This window comes from Fonsecaea erecta (genome assembly GCF_001651985.1).
Source record: "Fonsecaea erecta strain CBS 125763 chromosome Unknown Scaff7, whole genome shotgun sequence".
Classification (NCBI taxonomy): Eukaryota; Fungi; Ascomycota; class Eurotiomycetes; order Chaetothyriales; family Herpotrichiellaceae; genus Fonsecaea; species Fonsecaea erecta.
In genome coordinates, this window is record NW_017387250.1 from 2,058,454 (window position 1) to 2,072,016 (window position 13,563).

General features: G+C 52.1%; 6 protein-coding genes across 6 annotated transcripts; 3 read left to right on the forward strand and 3 right to left on the reverse strand.

Moving 5' to 3' along the window:
• Positions 1-97: 97 nt before the first annotated feature.
• AYL99_08621 (hypothetical protein) lies at positions 98-2,865 on the reverse strand (the record flags this gene model as incomplete). The annotated part of the gene is made up of 3 exons (XM_018840129.1): positions 98-2,546; positions 2,596-2,650; positions 2,709-2,865. 3 exons carry the CDS (start codon positions 2,863-2,865, stop codon positions 98-100), a joined length of 2,661 nt encoding a protein of 886 aa, XP_018691250.1.
• A 759-nt stretch (positions 2,866-3,624) lies between these two features.
• AYL99_08622 (hypothetical protein) lies at positions 3,625-4,839 on the forward strand (the record flags this gene model as incomplete). Its single annotated transcript, XM_018840130.1, has 3 exons — positions 3,625-3,678; positions 3,738-4,181; positions 4,234-4,839. 3 exons carry the CDS (start codon positions 3,625-3,627, stop codon positions 4,837-4,839), a joined length of 1,104 nt encoding a protein of 367 aa, XP_018691251.1.
• A 478-nt stretch (positions 4,840-5,317) lies between these two features.
• On the forward strand, positions 5,318-6,173 carry AYL99_08623 (hypothetical protein; the record flags this gene model as incomplete). The annotated part of the gene is made up of 2 exons (XM_018840131.1): positions 5,318-5,911; positions 5,970-6,173. The coding sequence occupies 2 exons, from the start codon at positions 5,318-5,320 to the stop codon at positions 6,171-6,173; spliced, it is 798 nt and encodes a 265-aa protein (XP_018691252.1).
• A 779-nt stretch (positions 6,174-6,952) lies between these two features.
• AYL99_08624 (hypothetical protein) lies at positions 6,953-8,628 on the forward strand (the record flags this gene model as incomplete). Its single annotated transcript, XM_018840132.1, has 5 exons — positions 6,953-7,198; positions 7,252-7,445; positions 7,500-7,582; positions 7,631-8,317; positions 8,375-8,628. The coding sequence occupies 5 exons, from the start codon at positions 6,953-6,955 to the stop codon at positions 8,626-8,628; spliced, it is 1,464 nt and encodes a 487-aa protein (XP_018691253.1).
• A 560-nt stretch (positions 8,629-9,188) lies between these two features.
• On the reverse strand, positions 9,189-11,184 carry AYL99_08625 (hypothetical protein; the record flags this gene model as incomplete). Its single annotated transcript, XM_018840133.1, has 5 exons — positions 9,189-9,773; positions 9,842-10,220; positions 10,289-10,517; positions 10,577-10,990; positions 11,121-11,184. The coding sequence occupies 5 exons, from the start codon at positions 11,182-11,184 to the stop codon at positions 9,189-9,191; spliced, it is 1,671 nt and encodes a 556-aa protein (XP_018691254.1).
• Positions 11,185-11,695: 511 nt separating this feature from the next.
• On the reverse strand, positions 11,696-13,282 carry AYL99_08626 (hypothetical protein; the record flags this gene model as incomplete). The annotated part of the gene is made up of 1 exon (XM_018840134.1): positions 11,696-13,282. One exon carries the CDS (start codon positions 13,280-13,282, stop codon positions 11,696-11,698), a length of 1,587 nt encoding a protein of 528 aa, XP_018691255.1.
• Positions 13,283-13,563: the final 281 nt, after the last annotated feature.

Below are 13,563 nucleotides of genomic sequence, written 5' to 3' on the forward strand. Positions count from 1 at the left end.
ACTTGAACCCGATGCGCAGTCGACGATACTCCATGATGGGCATTTGTGAGATCGCACAAAAGCGACAGACTTCAACAAAATGGCCAGCGTATTCTGTTTATCCTGCTTCAAGCATATCAGCGTAGATATTGAGACTCTTTCCAATGACATCGACAATTGCCCATGTCTGAGCGCCACGAAACACCTGTGCCCACACCCTTAGGACGCCCGCGCTGAGGTATTTCATGGCAGCAGGGGATTCGATAGGCACATCTACATGCATCGCAAACTCTGTCTCGTCGAGCATTGTCTTTACCAAGGTCGCTATTTTCCGCTCGTCATTTGTAATTGCAGGACCAGAGTCTGGTAAGCTCAACGCTTCCAGCCATTTGCTTAGCAGAAAGGCGCACTCCAATGTGCACAAAGAGTGCTGTATGGACCACATGAAAGTCTGCGTCTGTGCGACAAGGTGGATACCGATCTTGACTGGAATGCTGAGAGCATGAGCAGAGTGCAGGACTGCTCGGACAAGCTTTGGCGTCCGTTTGACAGAAGGGCTGTCTCGAAAGGCATTGGCAATCTGAACAGGGTCGCGAGTATCGAGCGCCCGCCCGGGGCCTAAGTCGACATTGAGGCGGATATAAGCGAGGCGCAGGAGCGCAGTCGAGTTGAAAGTCACTGGCCCATTCGGGTTCATCGGGTCAAGGGACGATTCAGGATTGCGTTTCCACGCCAATTGCCAATTTCTCAGGGCCTGCTCTATGGCGGCGACGTCATCAGATCGTAAATCGCCGTCGTGGTCAAGTCGATATCGAGAAATCTGGCGGACGAAGAAAATATGCTGCAACAGTGCATGAACGAGGACGTAATTGCCCAATGAAGAATTGTATGTGCTCACATCGTTGCCATTGCGGGAGAACAGGCGGTGCAAGGCGGTCTGGAAGCTAGTCTCGGGGGTTGAACGGGCTCGCAATTCCTTCCATTTACTTGCACTTGGCGCCTTGAATTCCGTGGCGTTACAAGGTAATGTGAGATCGACTTCGGATGCCAGTATAAGCGATGGAACGTTGTACACGATGGTGTGCAGATTAAAAAAGCAGAAGACGATGAACTTGGTTCGTTTGGTCGTCTCCCGTCGGATCCAATCGGTCCAGCTAATGTCTTCGGGCATTGGCTGGCTCCTGAAGCCGTCGTCCCTCACCAGTGTTGCTAGGACGCTTTGTATTGCAAGTGCCTCCCGAAGAATTTCCCGGTGCTTCGCCCAAGTAGCCATCGCCATGAGCAACAGCAGCGCCTGTGCTGTTTGCATCAGGTCTTCTTTCTGCAAGCCAGAGTCGAAATCTGGCTGTGACGGCAGGCCCAAGCATCCCGACATGGAGCCACTGCGCGGTGTCTCTCCTGTCGTCAAGTCGCTGGACTTTCCATGTCCGGAATACTGCGGCGATACCTCTGCCGATCGATGGAAGGCGGCTAACCTGGCGTCTCTCTGGCGGATGCGTTGCATGGCTATTGATTGACTGACGGAGAACAACTCGACGCCTTTTGACCCCTCAAAGCAATACTGTGCGCCGACTGCTGCCATTGCCAAGATAAGCTCGATGCAACTATTATTCACAGATAGCGTCGGAATGTGGAGGAAGGGCAGGTGTTCGTGAAAGCCGTTGACATAGCCGGCGAGATATCTCGACAATGCTAGCCGAGACGGGAGCTGAAAGGTGTTGGGCACGACGTGAGCGAACTCCGCCAGTTTCAAGGAAATGTTTTGCCGGTCTTCGTTGTTGATGTCGGATAATGGACGGTGGATGCTGTTCTGCTCGTTCTGCGGCGCCGAAGGACTTTCTTCCGGTTGCAGCGATGGTAGACGAGACCCAAAGCGCGAGAACGAGCCGGAATCTTCGGGGTGATCTGGATTAGGGAGGGCACGAGATACAGGGCGTGAGATCTGACGGGGCTCGGTTGTTGGCAGCACGTCGGTTGCATGCGTGAAGGATTCGGGTGAGAAGAACGGAATGGGCTGTTCGGCGCTGATCATCGATGAAAAATGATAAGAGGATAAGACGCCATTGTCCATGAAGTTTGCCAGATCTTGAAGTGAGTCCTCGAAATCAAAACCGACAATGCCATTGACATGGTCTGTTGGGGCAGGCATGGAAGCTTGCGGAGTTGGCTCGGGTAGGAACTGGTCCTGTACAGGGAATATGGGCGTTGCCAGAGGGTTCGGCTGGCGCAGAGGGGCGTGGGTTTGGTGATCCTGAGGTCGAGCATGCTCCGCAGCCATGAGCAATGTTGCAAAGGAAAGGTCATGACCATTTGGCGTACTGCTCGGATTCTGAGTCGCATTCGCAGGTAGGTAGCTGGGGGCGATGCCTTGGGAGGCGTTGAAATCTGTGGAGGTCATGCTGGGGCCATCGGTGAGATCCAAAGTGTGGTGTTCATCAGTGTTCCGGCGTTTTCGAGCAGTCGACGATGTTGTTGAACTGGCAACACCAGCACTCTGGCCGTTTCGGCCATTTCTTCCCCAGCGTTCAGCGTCGTGACTGAGTCTTTCATGTCGAACCAGAAGGTCACTCCACCAAAGTCAGCTACCAGTGTCTGCGACACCAACGGTTACGATACCTTCGTGTGAACTTGCTGTCGCATTGGTTACAGGCGAAAGGCTTCTCTCGAGTATCTAACAAGAGGTCAGGAGGGGCGCGCATACGAAGCTATGAGGGGACAGAGAGCCATACGAGTTCGTTCGTGTCGTTGAAGATGCTCTAGGCGCGCGAACAGCCTTTGACAGTGTTTGCACTGGAATCTTTTGGGCTTCTTGGGGGGCTCTTCCTGATTCCGATCTTCCTCCAACTCCGGCCGGTCAATCTCCGCATTAATGTTGTCTTCAATCATGGGCTCGAGAGCATTTCTGCCGGGCGCTGTGACAAGATCCTGAAGCTAAGGAGGCGACTTGGGGGTGCCCAAAGAGGTATCTGGACAAAAAGCACGAATTGCTTAGATGATGGGAATGAAGCTCTGGGGGAATTTCCTGGGGTGGCTGCGGAGGCAGCTGGGCGGTGGACGCCGCATGTGCAGGCGAGTCCGGGTTTGAGATTCGCCAAGCCACCAGGTGAAAAACATGGGCCTAATAGTGGGCGAACAGGCCACATGCTGCGGGGCTGTTTCTGAGAAGGACGGTGGGAGGCACAGGACCCGTGAAAGGGGGGTTGGCACGGCTAGGCTTCCAGGGCGCCATCACCTGGAGTGGGCTAACTGGGTACCAAAACCGAGCGCAGGCACCTACCTGCAGAGCTCCCACAGCAATACCTCGATATGTTAAGTGGGTAGGCGATTGGCTCGAGGTCTCAAGCTGCTTCTCAGATCACCCTGTTCCTTTTGTCTATATTACACTGCGACTGCGAGAATGGATTTGCTGCCTCCTAAGGTGGCCTCCGTGCCTCCTCAGTCCCTTTTATCATGCACCGGGCGGCTAGTGATAACTGACAAGCCGCCGTTATCTGCGAACCTTCCCAGGTACACTGCGCTCATCAGGTTCCAAGACCTCATAGGATCATTCTCGCCGACCTCACCAGCCGACTGGTCTGGCCATGTGGACCACGAGTCCCTCTTGCCCGGTTGCTCCTCATATTATTATTGGAGAAGTGTGAAAACATGCCGAAGCTGCTTTTGGCCATGCTTCTTACCCCAACGGCCATCCTCCAGCAAGTGGGACCGTGGTTGGAATCCGATCTTGGGTCAATATCGATCTTGCTAAAATCTGAAAGACTTCCTCAGGTCATGTCAATGACACTGAGTGCTCCTTCGACCCGATCCTCAACAGCTGCAGCGGCGGCATGTCTTCCCCGTATCTGAGCCAGGCACCGCCGTCACCGCCAGAGAGCCCCTCCGAGGCCACGGTCGAAGTGTACGCTCTTTCGGCTGGCCACTTCTCGCTTCCGGAACGTTTCTTTGTACATCCAGCCTCGCAGACCGCCCGAAGAACCGTCCCCTCTCTATCTTTCTTGATAGTCCATCGAGATCAAGAGTCGGGTCAAACAACACGGATAGTGTTCGACCTTGGTCTGCGCCGGGACCTCAGTAGATACTCGCCACCCATTCAGAAACATGTCGAAACAAGACAGCCCATGACCACTCTCCCCGACGTGACTGCCAGTCTCGCCGCGGGTGGGCTGACCGCCGACGACATTCAATACGTCATCTATTCGCATGTAAGTCTTATATACTCAACTCCCAATGCTCGGCTGACGAAGGAGCGAAAAGGTTCATTGGGATCATGTCGGAGAACCTCGAGACTTCGCTAAAAGTACCTTTGTGATCGGGAGTGGTGCGAATGCGTTGCTACAAGGACATGGGTCATTACGAGGGAGTCATTCATTTTTTGAGTCCGATTTACTGCCGGCTGAAAGAACGATCGAGCTTTCCAACCCTTACGAAGATATAGAAGAAGAAGCCAAGAAGCAGCCCTTGCATTCAGGCGGTCCGGATTTCATTCAAGAATGGAAGGCTCATGGGAACCTACCTCGGGTCCTCGACATATTCCATGATGGCAGTCTCCTTATCGTGGACGCTCCAGGTCATCTTCCTGGCCACATCAACTTACTGGCACGGACTAGCCCTTCGTCCAGCGTCTACTTGGCTGGAGATGCCTGTCACGACAGACGGATTATGAGGAACGAGAGACAAATCGGGGAGTGGCTTGACGATCACGGTCATATCTGCTGTATCCACGCGGACAAGAAATTGGCGGAGCAAACCATTGAACGAATCCAACAGTTGGAATTGTCTGGAGTTGAGGTTATCTTTGCGCATGATTTTGAGTGGGAGGAGGATCCAGCAAATCGATCAAGGTTCTTTGGGAGCTCTTGAATTTTGGTCATATATCACACAAGGCCGTGTCAGTGCACTGCTATACACCGTTGACAGACATAGCACTGGGCGCAACCCCACGAAACTGCCAATCATCTTCTGCTTGTTTTCGTTGCTGGCTGTCCTCGAGCTTCCAGAACCTCCATTGGGGCTGAAGGTGGTCTTCCGAGGCATTAGTAGTGGGGCAGGGTATACCAACACCTAGGTCCTCGTATGTACCTCGTACAGACTCAGACATCAAACCGCTGCCCCGGGTAGTTGAAATTGGAAATTCATCTTTTCCCCACACGCCGCATTTCTGAGCGTCTTTCGGTTCCAACTCCGCCCAATTTCTCCAATTCTGGGCGAGAACCGACGGGTTAGCAAGTTATTCAGCCGTTGCCTCGCCCGTGGGACATAACTGCAGCGAATGTGCAGGTCGTTGTGATCCTGTGTCTCGACTTCCCCTGAGTGAATATCCACGCACAAGCACAAAGCCATGGCCTCGTCAAAAGACCCCGCAGAACTGAAGAAAGCCTTCATCTCTCGACTGGGCGAGGAGCAATGGGACGAATCCTGGGAGAGTATTGCAAAGCTCAGCCCTGAGCTCTTCCAAGCCAGCGTCGATCTCATTGCGGTGCCAAAGAAGAAGAAATACTTGTCTCCCAAGATCCAGCAGCTGATGTCCATCGCCGTTGACGCTGCTTCAACCCATCTCTACGTCCCGGGCATTCGAAAGCATATAGATGCCGCGCTGAAAGAGGGAGCAACTCCAGCTGAGATAATCGAAGTGATCGAATTGACGGGAACCTTGGGCATCCATGCCTGTAACATTGGAGTGCCCTTACTGGTCGAAGTCATGAAAGAGGAGGGCATATATGACAAGCATGCCACTGTTGGCAAACCTTTCGACGAGAAGCGAGAGAAGTTGAAGGCAGACTTCACGAAGAACAGAGGGTACTGGCATACCTTTTGGGAGGATTTTCTGGCGCTGGATCCGGAATTCTTTGAGGCGTATTTGAATTTCTCATCTGTGCCTTGGCTCAAGGACGTGGACGGCTCAGGCAAAGGAGGAGGCGTGTTGGAACCCAAGGTTGGTCTTCCTTCGTTCTCCGAAGTAGGCTACCAGATCTCACTAACCGATTCCACAGGTGAAAGAGTTGATATACTGTGCATTCGACGCCGCCGCCACTCACCTTTATGTTCCAGGGTTAAAGCTGCATATGAGGAATGTCTTGAAGTATGGTGGGACACCTGAAGAAATCATGGAGGTTTTGGAAATTGCAACTCAGCTCAGTCTTCATACATCGAACGTCGCTGCGCCTATACTGGCGGAACGACTGGGCAAATCATGACAAGACCGATACCTTACGGTCATCACGCATCCAGACCCAAAATCACACTTGACAAATCTGATGATGGTAATAGTTGTTCCCATCTGCGTCTTATCATGGCGTCAGTCCACCCTCCTCGACATCATCGAGGCTGGTTAGACAGTTCTAAGCACCCATCCGTCCCGCTCAGTCGCACATCGCCAACTTCTCCAACAGGTGTGCTGGTGATAAATGCCGATTGGAGAAACCCCAACCTCCGGAACCTCCAGAAGATGGAACTTTGGTTACATCGACAATTGACAGCTAGCGTGTCTCCCGAAGGCATTGCCGATCAGCAATCTATGCCTTCTTTGTACTGGCCCCAGCCTAGGATTGCGCACTTCACTAATCCAGCCTAAGCCATAGGTTCCACCAATGGCACAAGACGGCTTTATGCAGACCATGACTTGTTCCACCTTGGCCACCAACAAAAAGGTTATGGACCTGGTCGAGAGACAATATCACATCAGGTCTCCTGCCCGGAATTTCTCCTAGCATGTCAGTGTCATTGCATTCTTTGCCTCCTTCCCTTGCATCCGCTTGATCAGGAGATATCCACCAGCTGGACAATTCTACAAGGATTTTCCCCACGTGGCTTGATTCTGGACTTGATACCCCAACTCGCTTGAGAATCATAAGCAGGGCTCCTGGACAGGATTCTCGTCCTTCCACAGAGATATTGACCGGCTCTCGCACCCACGAAGCAAATATTTGCAAATCTTCGACTTTCAGACTGTAGGAGAAGCCAACGGAACTTCACCATGGCAGACCACGCCGAGGAACTTAAGCAAAAGGCTGAGATCGAGGAGTATGTTGCAGATGACCGCTCTAGAGAGGCTATCGAGTTCCAGAAGAAGGAAGCCAAGTTGCGGCGCAAGCTCGATCTCTACATCGCCCCCGTGATGATGCTTCTCATGCTCATCAGCTATCTTGATCGTGGAAACATTGGGTTCGCAGCTACTCAGGGCATGGCTGATGATATCGGTCTGCATGGCAACCAGCTCAATGTAAGCTGCTTCGTGCCATGAAGCATTTTTTCAGTTGACTGACCTCACGATAGACTGCGGTATCCATCTTCTATTGTACTTATGTGCTCGCCGAGCTACCGACTTCGCTATACGTCAAGCGACTCCAGTTCCATCGAGTCATCCCTATTATCACCTTTTGCTGGGGCTTGGTGTGTATGTCGATGGGATTCATCCAGAATTTTGCTGGCCTCTGTGTCTGCAGAATTCTCCTGGGATGGTTTGAAGGGTATGTTTTGGCCCGAGTCATGCAGTAGACGAAGCTAATTGTTCATGCCTATAGATGCCTGTTCCCTTCCATGACCCTTTTCTTGGCCAACTGGTACAGACGAGAAGAATTGGCTCAGAGAATCTCTTATCTCTTCAGTTAGTACTATGCGTCCTCAGAAGGTGCCCCAGTCTAACAGGATATAGTTGCATCTGCCCTGTCTGGCGCTTTTGGTGGCCTCATCGCCTTCGGCATCCTATACATGGATGGCGTCGCCAATTACCCTGGTTGGCGTTGGCTTTATATCCTCGAGGGCCTCATCACGCTTGTCTGGGCGGGACTGTGTGTATACCTGGTCCCGAAGAACTACCAGACTGCCTACTTCCTCAACGAGGAAGAGAAGAAAATCATGGCTGTCCGTGCCGAATTATCAGAGTCCTACTCTGGAGGGGACGGCCATTACAAACTCAACGACCTCAAGCTGGCTTTCAAAGATGCGAAGACTTGGCTGCACGGTGTCAGTCAGATTGCCGTTGTCACTATTCTCTATGGTTTTGGCACTTTCTTGCCCATTATCATCAAGAACGGATTGCACTACTCGACCAAACAAGCTCAATATCTTGTCATTCCAGTCAACCTCTGGGGTGCTATCGTGTACGCCGTTGGCGCAGTTATCTCGGACAGGTACCACAAGAGATTCCTCATCATGGTGGTTTGTGCTCCCGTTGGCATTGCGGGATACGCCATCCTCCTGAAAATGGACGATGTTTCGGTGGGCGTTCAATATTTTGCAACTTATCTTATCGCCACGGCCTGCTTCCTCTGCACTGGAGGTAACATTGCCTGGCTGTCTGGCAACGTGGCGCCAGACGGGAAGAGAGCTGCAAGTTTGGGTAAGTCCATCCTGCTGCCTCCTGTGTACGTCCGTTTATTAACAACAATTCCTCCAGGTACCCAGCTCACTCTGACAAACCTTGGGGGGATTATCTCTGGCCAGATCTACGCCTCCACAGACGCACCCAGATTCGTTCTCGGCCACGCTTGGTCCCTTGGCAGTCTGGCTTTTGCATTCATTGTGTTCAACATCCTGCGCGTGCTCTACAAAAGGCGTGAGGCGGCGAAGGATGAACAACGCGCTCAAGGCGTGGTCACCCCGCCCGAAGAGTTCACGGACAGATCGCCTGAATTCAAATATCAGTTCTAGACCAAGACGCTGGACGGCTAGAGGGACAGACGTTGTGGGTCAAGCTGGAACGAGGCAAATCCTGTAGCGGTTGAAGATTTCCGAATAGCAAATTGTACAGTAGCCAGATATCCTTCAAAAAGTATATTAACGATCAAACCACTGTCTCCGGGATGCAACTATCTGGTTCCGCGAGCCATTCCGCGTTTTGTGACCCAATCGCGAACCTCCATGGGTAGCTATCCTTCCACCGCAACCTCGACGAGCGTCGTGTACCGCCTTATCGATTGTAGCATGTCTTTGCTCTGTGAAGCTAATTCCCCAAGATGCTCCAAGCTCACGAAAATTGCTCGGTGGTGTGTCTGTGGGGGCAAGGGCCTCGTAGGCGGCGTCAGCTGCATGTTGGAGACCATTGTCGAGTGGCTACAGGATCCGGCTGGTCAACCAGATCAATCCACAAGGAGTAGTTCTGGCAACTCCGCCGGCGTCTGGACGGAAGAATGGAAACGCCGCTGTGGAGGAGGTTCGATGGGTCGATCGTTCCAGAGTCTTCCTCCCTAAGGAGACGTAATCTCTTTGCCCTACACAGGCAACATGTTCGGATCCGGCGCGGCGGCGCTGTGCCCCAATCTGGGAAATGTGAATCTGGTGATCTTCTCGAAATCGGGGGCCTTGTCGGACGTCCAGACCCCGACAGACCTGTGGCCGACAGGAAAGGTGCCGAATCCTTTCGAGTCAATCACGACTTCCCTGTCTTCCCAGCCGAGAATATCCCTCCACCTCTCCCCAATGTGCCTGTGACCCACAAACATCCTCTTAGACCTCCTGTCCCAGCTATTGGTCATGATAACAGCAAGACCGGCTCCGTTAGACTTGGACCTGTGGCCCAGCCGGGTCCAGCCAATGCAGTCTTTCAAATCGAGATAGTCTCTTTGCGCGCCATGGGCGTAAAGCTTTCTTGCGGCGATGAGTCGCGCAAGCTTGCCACCGCACGCTGGGAGTCGAGGCCGTGGGCCATGGTTGCCAAAGACATCCCCCCAAAAGACGCAGGGGGTCCCTCCATTGTGGCGAAGCAGAATCAGCGCGTAGGCCAGCGGTATGAACCACTCCTCAACGGGCGCAGCCAGAGACTGTGTTTCTTGTGTGTCGTGATTCGCAACAAAGGTCTGCAAACCGAAAGCGCACATCAGACTTGCAAGCTTCACCACGCCTGGAAACGGGTTGAGAGACTTACCACTGCATGGACATGATCCCGTTGTACCAGAGTGCCGTCGAAAATCGTCGTCAAATCATGCTTTCTTCCCTTTGAAAAGTCGCTGAAGGTGTATACCAACTGAACGTCAAATAGATTCAGCCGTCCATGGCATCTTCTGATAACCTTAGTCAAAGCTTCCAGGTCAGGGTCCCAGTACTCCCCAACGAAAAGCAACTTTTTCCCCTGAGGGGTCTTTGTTTCGAGATGTGCAAGAAAGTCCGCAAGGAAAGAAAGAGAGTAATGCTTGATGGCATCCAAGCGAAAGCCGCCGAGATTGAGCAGCGAGGTAATCCATATTCCCCAGGTGAAGATATCTGTTCGTACAGCAGGATGCGAATGATCAAGGTCTGCGAACATTCTGCCGCAAGTTTGTAAGTTTGAGTTGGAGAACTCGAAAGTTGCGAGAAACCGGGAAAGGTCACTCACAAGTAGTCATAATTTCCCAACTCTTTGCTGACATCGTGTGCCCAGTCGCTTCGCTTTTCGTCGCCAATGAGCTTGAAGATGCCATGATCTTTCTTGCGGGAATCATAGTCTACGCCAGAAAAATGCTTCCAGTTGTACTTCATGTCGGAATACTTCGTGCCGCGCCCAGGGAACGTGAATTTTGTCCACGTTTCCAGCTCATAGGGCTTAGAGATGGCCTTCGTCCGGTCTGCTGCATGATGAGCCCAACTACCGTCTGGTCGCCTCGTTCCCAAGGAAGTGGCTTACCGTGAGGGTCTACCTTGACTCCCCAGCTGACTTCTTTGCCGTCTGGCGAGGCTTTGTGATTGAGAACAGCATCCCAAAGAATATCTATTCCCAGTTCACTTGCCTTTGCGCATAATGCCTCTAGCTCCGCCTTATGGCCCCACTTCGTCCTTGGTGGTTTGCCGTTGTTCTTTGCATCAAACTCACCGAGATCCCATAGGTCATATATACCGTATCCATTGTCATGCACCGAAGTGGCTTTACAGCCTGGAGGTATCCAGATGTGCGAAATACCTAAGGCGGAGAGGTGTGGAAGCAGGGCCATCAAGGTATCGTAATGGCTCGCACTTAGCAGTGCACTATCACCCGGCGGCACTGGCAGATACCATTCGAAGGCCTGGAACAACGTCCTGTTTTCATCTAGATTGGGATCTTCTGGCAGTCAGCCAGTGCTAATAGACTAGAATTCTCCTTCCGAAGCCCTGGTTAAAACCCCACAGATGTGAAAGCGAAGGTTGGGAAGAGCTGGTATTACCCAGCGGGGCGTATCTCTGTGTTATCTTACCCTCAAATTCAGTGGCCTTTCCACCGCCACTTATCGTCCTGACTAAGGAGGACCAGCGCTGCATCTTCGGGTGCCAAATTAATCGCTTCCAGAATGATGTTGTGTGCTCAATTGACACAGAAGATGGCGGCTGACGACGAAGGATGCGGCTGACAACTGCAAGTGTGACGTCACGCTACGAAGTCGATACAAAACGCTGAACAAGACTCTCTAGAAAGAATGAATAGAAGCAAATTAAATCAAGCATTGGGGGATTAGATTGAATATTTTACAGGTGAAGCATGAAGATTCAATATGATTTGTTGAATTAGACGTGGCGAGGCTGGTCTTAAGGAGTTTTCAGGGTAGTCCTCATGCGCCAATCAGAGTACCAAGATCTGCAAGGCTGACGCGAACCCGGCAGTACACAAATAGAACCAATACACCATAATAGAATCTTGTCTTCCGCTACATATGTCGTCAATCATGTCAAATCTCTGATCTGACTTCTGAGCCAGTTCCATCCTCTGAGGCCATGAATGGAAATCATCCCGCCTCACGAGGGGCATTGATGAGCTGTGACTCTTTCAGCTAGCTCAGAAATTCTTTGCACATGTGAAACTGGAGGCACTCGTTGGATCGCCCTTTCCGTCGTACTTTGAGACAAGTGGATATAGACACAAGTTCTGATGTCGAACAGTCCCATTGACCTTGTACCCGCTCGAACCCGGCAGCACTTCCGGAGCTGTTCCATTTTCCACCCAGTTCCTCAAGGCCATCAAGGCGTTGTCTGGAATCGGGCCACTTCCTCCGCCACCGCAGTGTCCCACGCCAGGAGCAAAGAAGACACGATAGAAATCCGTGACATTCGGATCCAAGGCTTTGACTCTGCCAAAATAATTCATGGTCCCGTTCGGCATAATCAGGTTGTCAGCGAGACCCTGCCAGGTGATCATTTTTCCGCCAGAAACTTTGAAAGCGGACAAATTCGCGTTCATCGTACCCATTATAGAATCATACTCCACATGCGATTCATGGATCAATCCCGGGAACTCGGAGTAGGTGATATTAGAAGTGTTGTAGTCGGCGTCCTTGAACAAGAAGTCGCGGAACCAACTGTCTGAAATACCGAATGGCTCTGCAACAGTGGTGCCATTTTTGAAGGTCTCGGTAGGCGCCAGCGAGCTGAAATTGGTGCCAGGAAGAATTCCATACCAGAGCGCTGTGCCATTTGCAGCGGTCGGACCCTGCCAAATCTTCTTCACAACGGTCGCCGTCTTGCTCGAAAAGCGCCTAATTGTCCCATCGGTCTGGCAGGTATAGTTCTTGCCAATAAGACTTGAAGGATCAAACTTGCAGAGTCCAGGAGCACCAATGATACCATCTCGTAGGCCATCCAGATGGTCGCATGCTGCAACTGCAGCAGCGTTAACAGCATCGAACTCACATTGAGGGGGGGCATAATGCTCGTTGTTCATCACGGTGTATGGCCACTGCTGAGCCGGAGTGAAGTCATTCCAGTTGATGGCAGGAGCCGAAGCGACAATGCCATCATAGTCGTCCGGATACATCTGTGCTTCCATAAGACCCTGTCGGCCGCCTGTCGAACATCCTTGCCAATACGCATACTTGGGCGCAGACCCATAGAAACTGGTGGTGACAGCCTTTCCTAGCACCGTCATGTCATGAACCGACCTCGACGCAAAGTCAACCAGGAGGTTCTGGTTTACGTCACCTTCGCTGACTAGCGCCCACGACGTGGCGTCTCCAGAGTTATTCTGAGCGTGTCCCGCATCGGTGGACACAGCGGCATAGCCGCGCTCGACAGCTGGTGCCAGCGATGACCAGGATCCAGCAACATATCCACCGCCTCCCACACCTAGGAAGACGCCATTCCATCCGGTCAGAGGAAGCCACACCTGGTTGTTGACATGATCTCCCGTCCCGGGATGAGTGAGGCTCACATTGACTTGGCAGAAGTCGAGGCCTGTGATGTTCTGACCAGGCCAATTATTTGATTCGCCGGTGATGTTGACAGCATAATTGTGAACAATTGATGCAGTCAAAGAAGTAACGATGGCTCCGGGGACATTTGGCTTGGGGAGAGAATTCGAACAAGTGGCTGCACTGGGAAGAGCATTCACCCAGTTGACGGCACCGAAAATGATCAAGAGACAAAGCATTTTGGTGGGTGGGAAAATCTGCCAAAGTTACACATTTCATCACGAACGGCCGAAGAGCTTGATAACTCTCATATATGCTTGAAAATGCTTGGTTCCACGTAGGCCCTCTGGGCTTGCTTGCAATCCAGGCCACTTCGCCTCCCAACAGCCTTAGGCGCCCTAAGTGCCGTCGATCCGGAAGCCGCTGCAAGTCAAACAGAACAAAATGCGGGGAAAGTGCAAAACCTGCTTTTTGACAACATGTCTTCGGCCGTGCAATGAACATTTTGTCCATTGAGGGA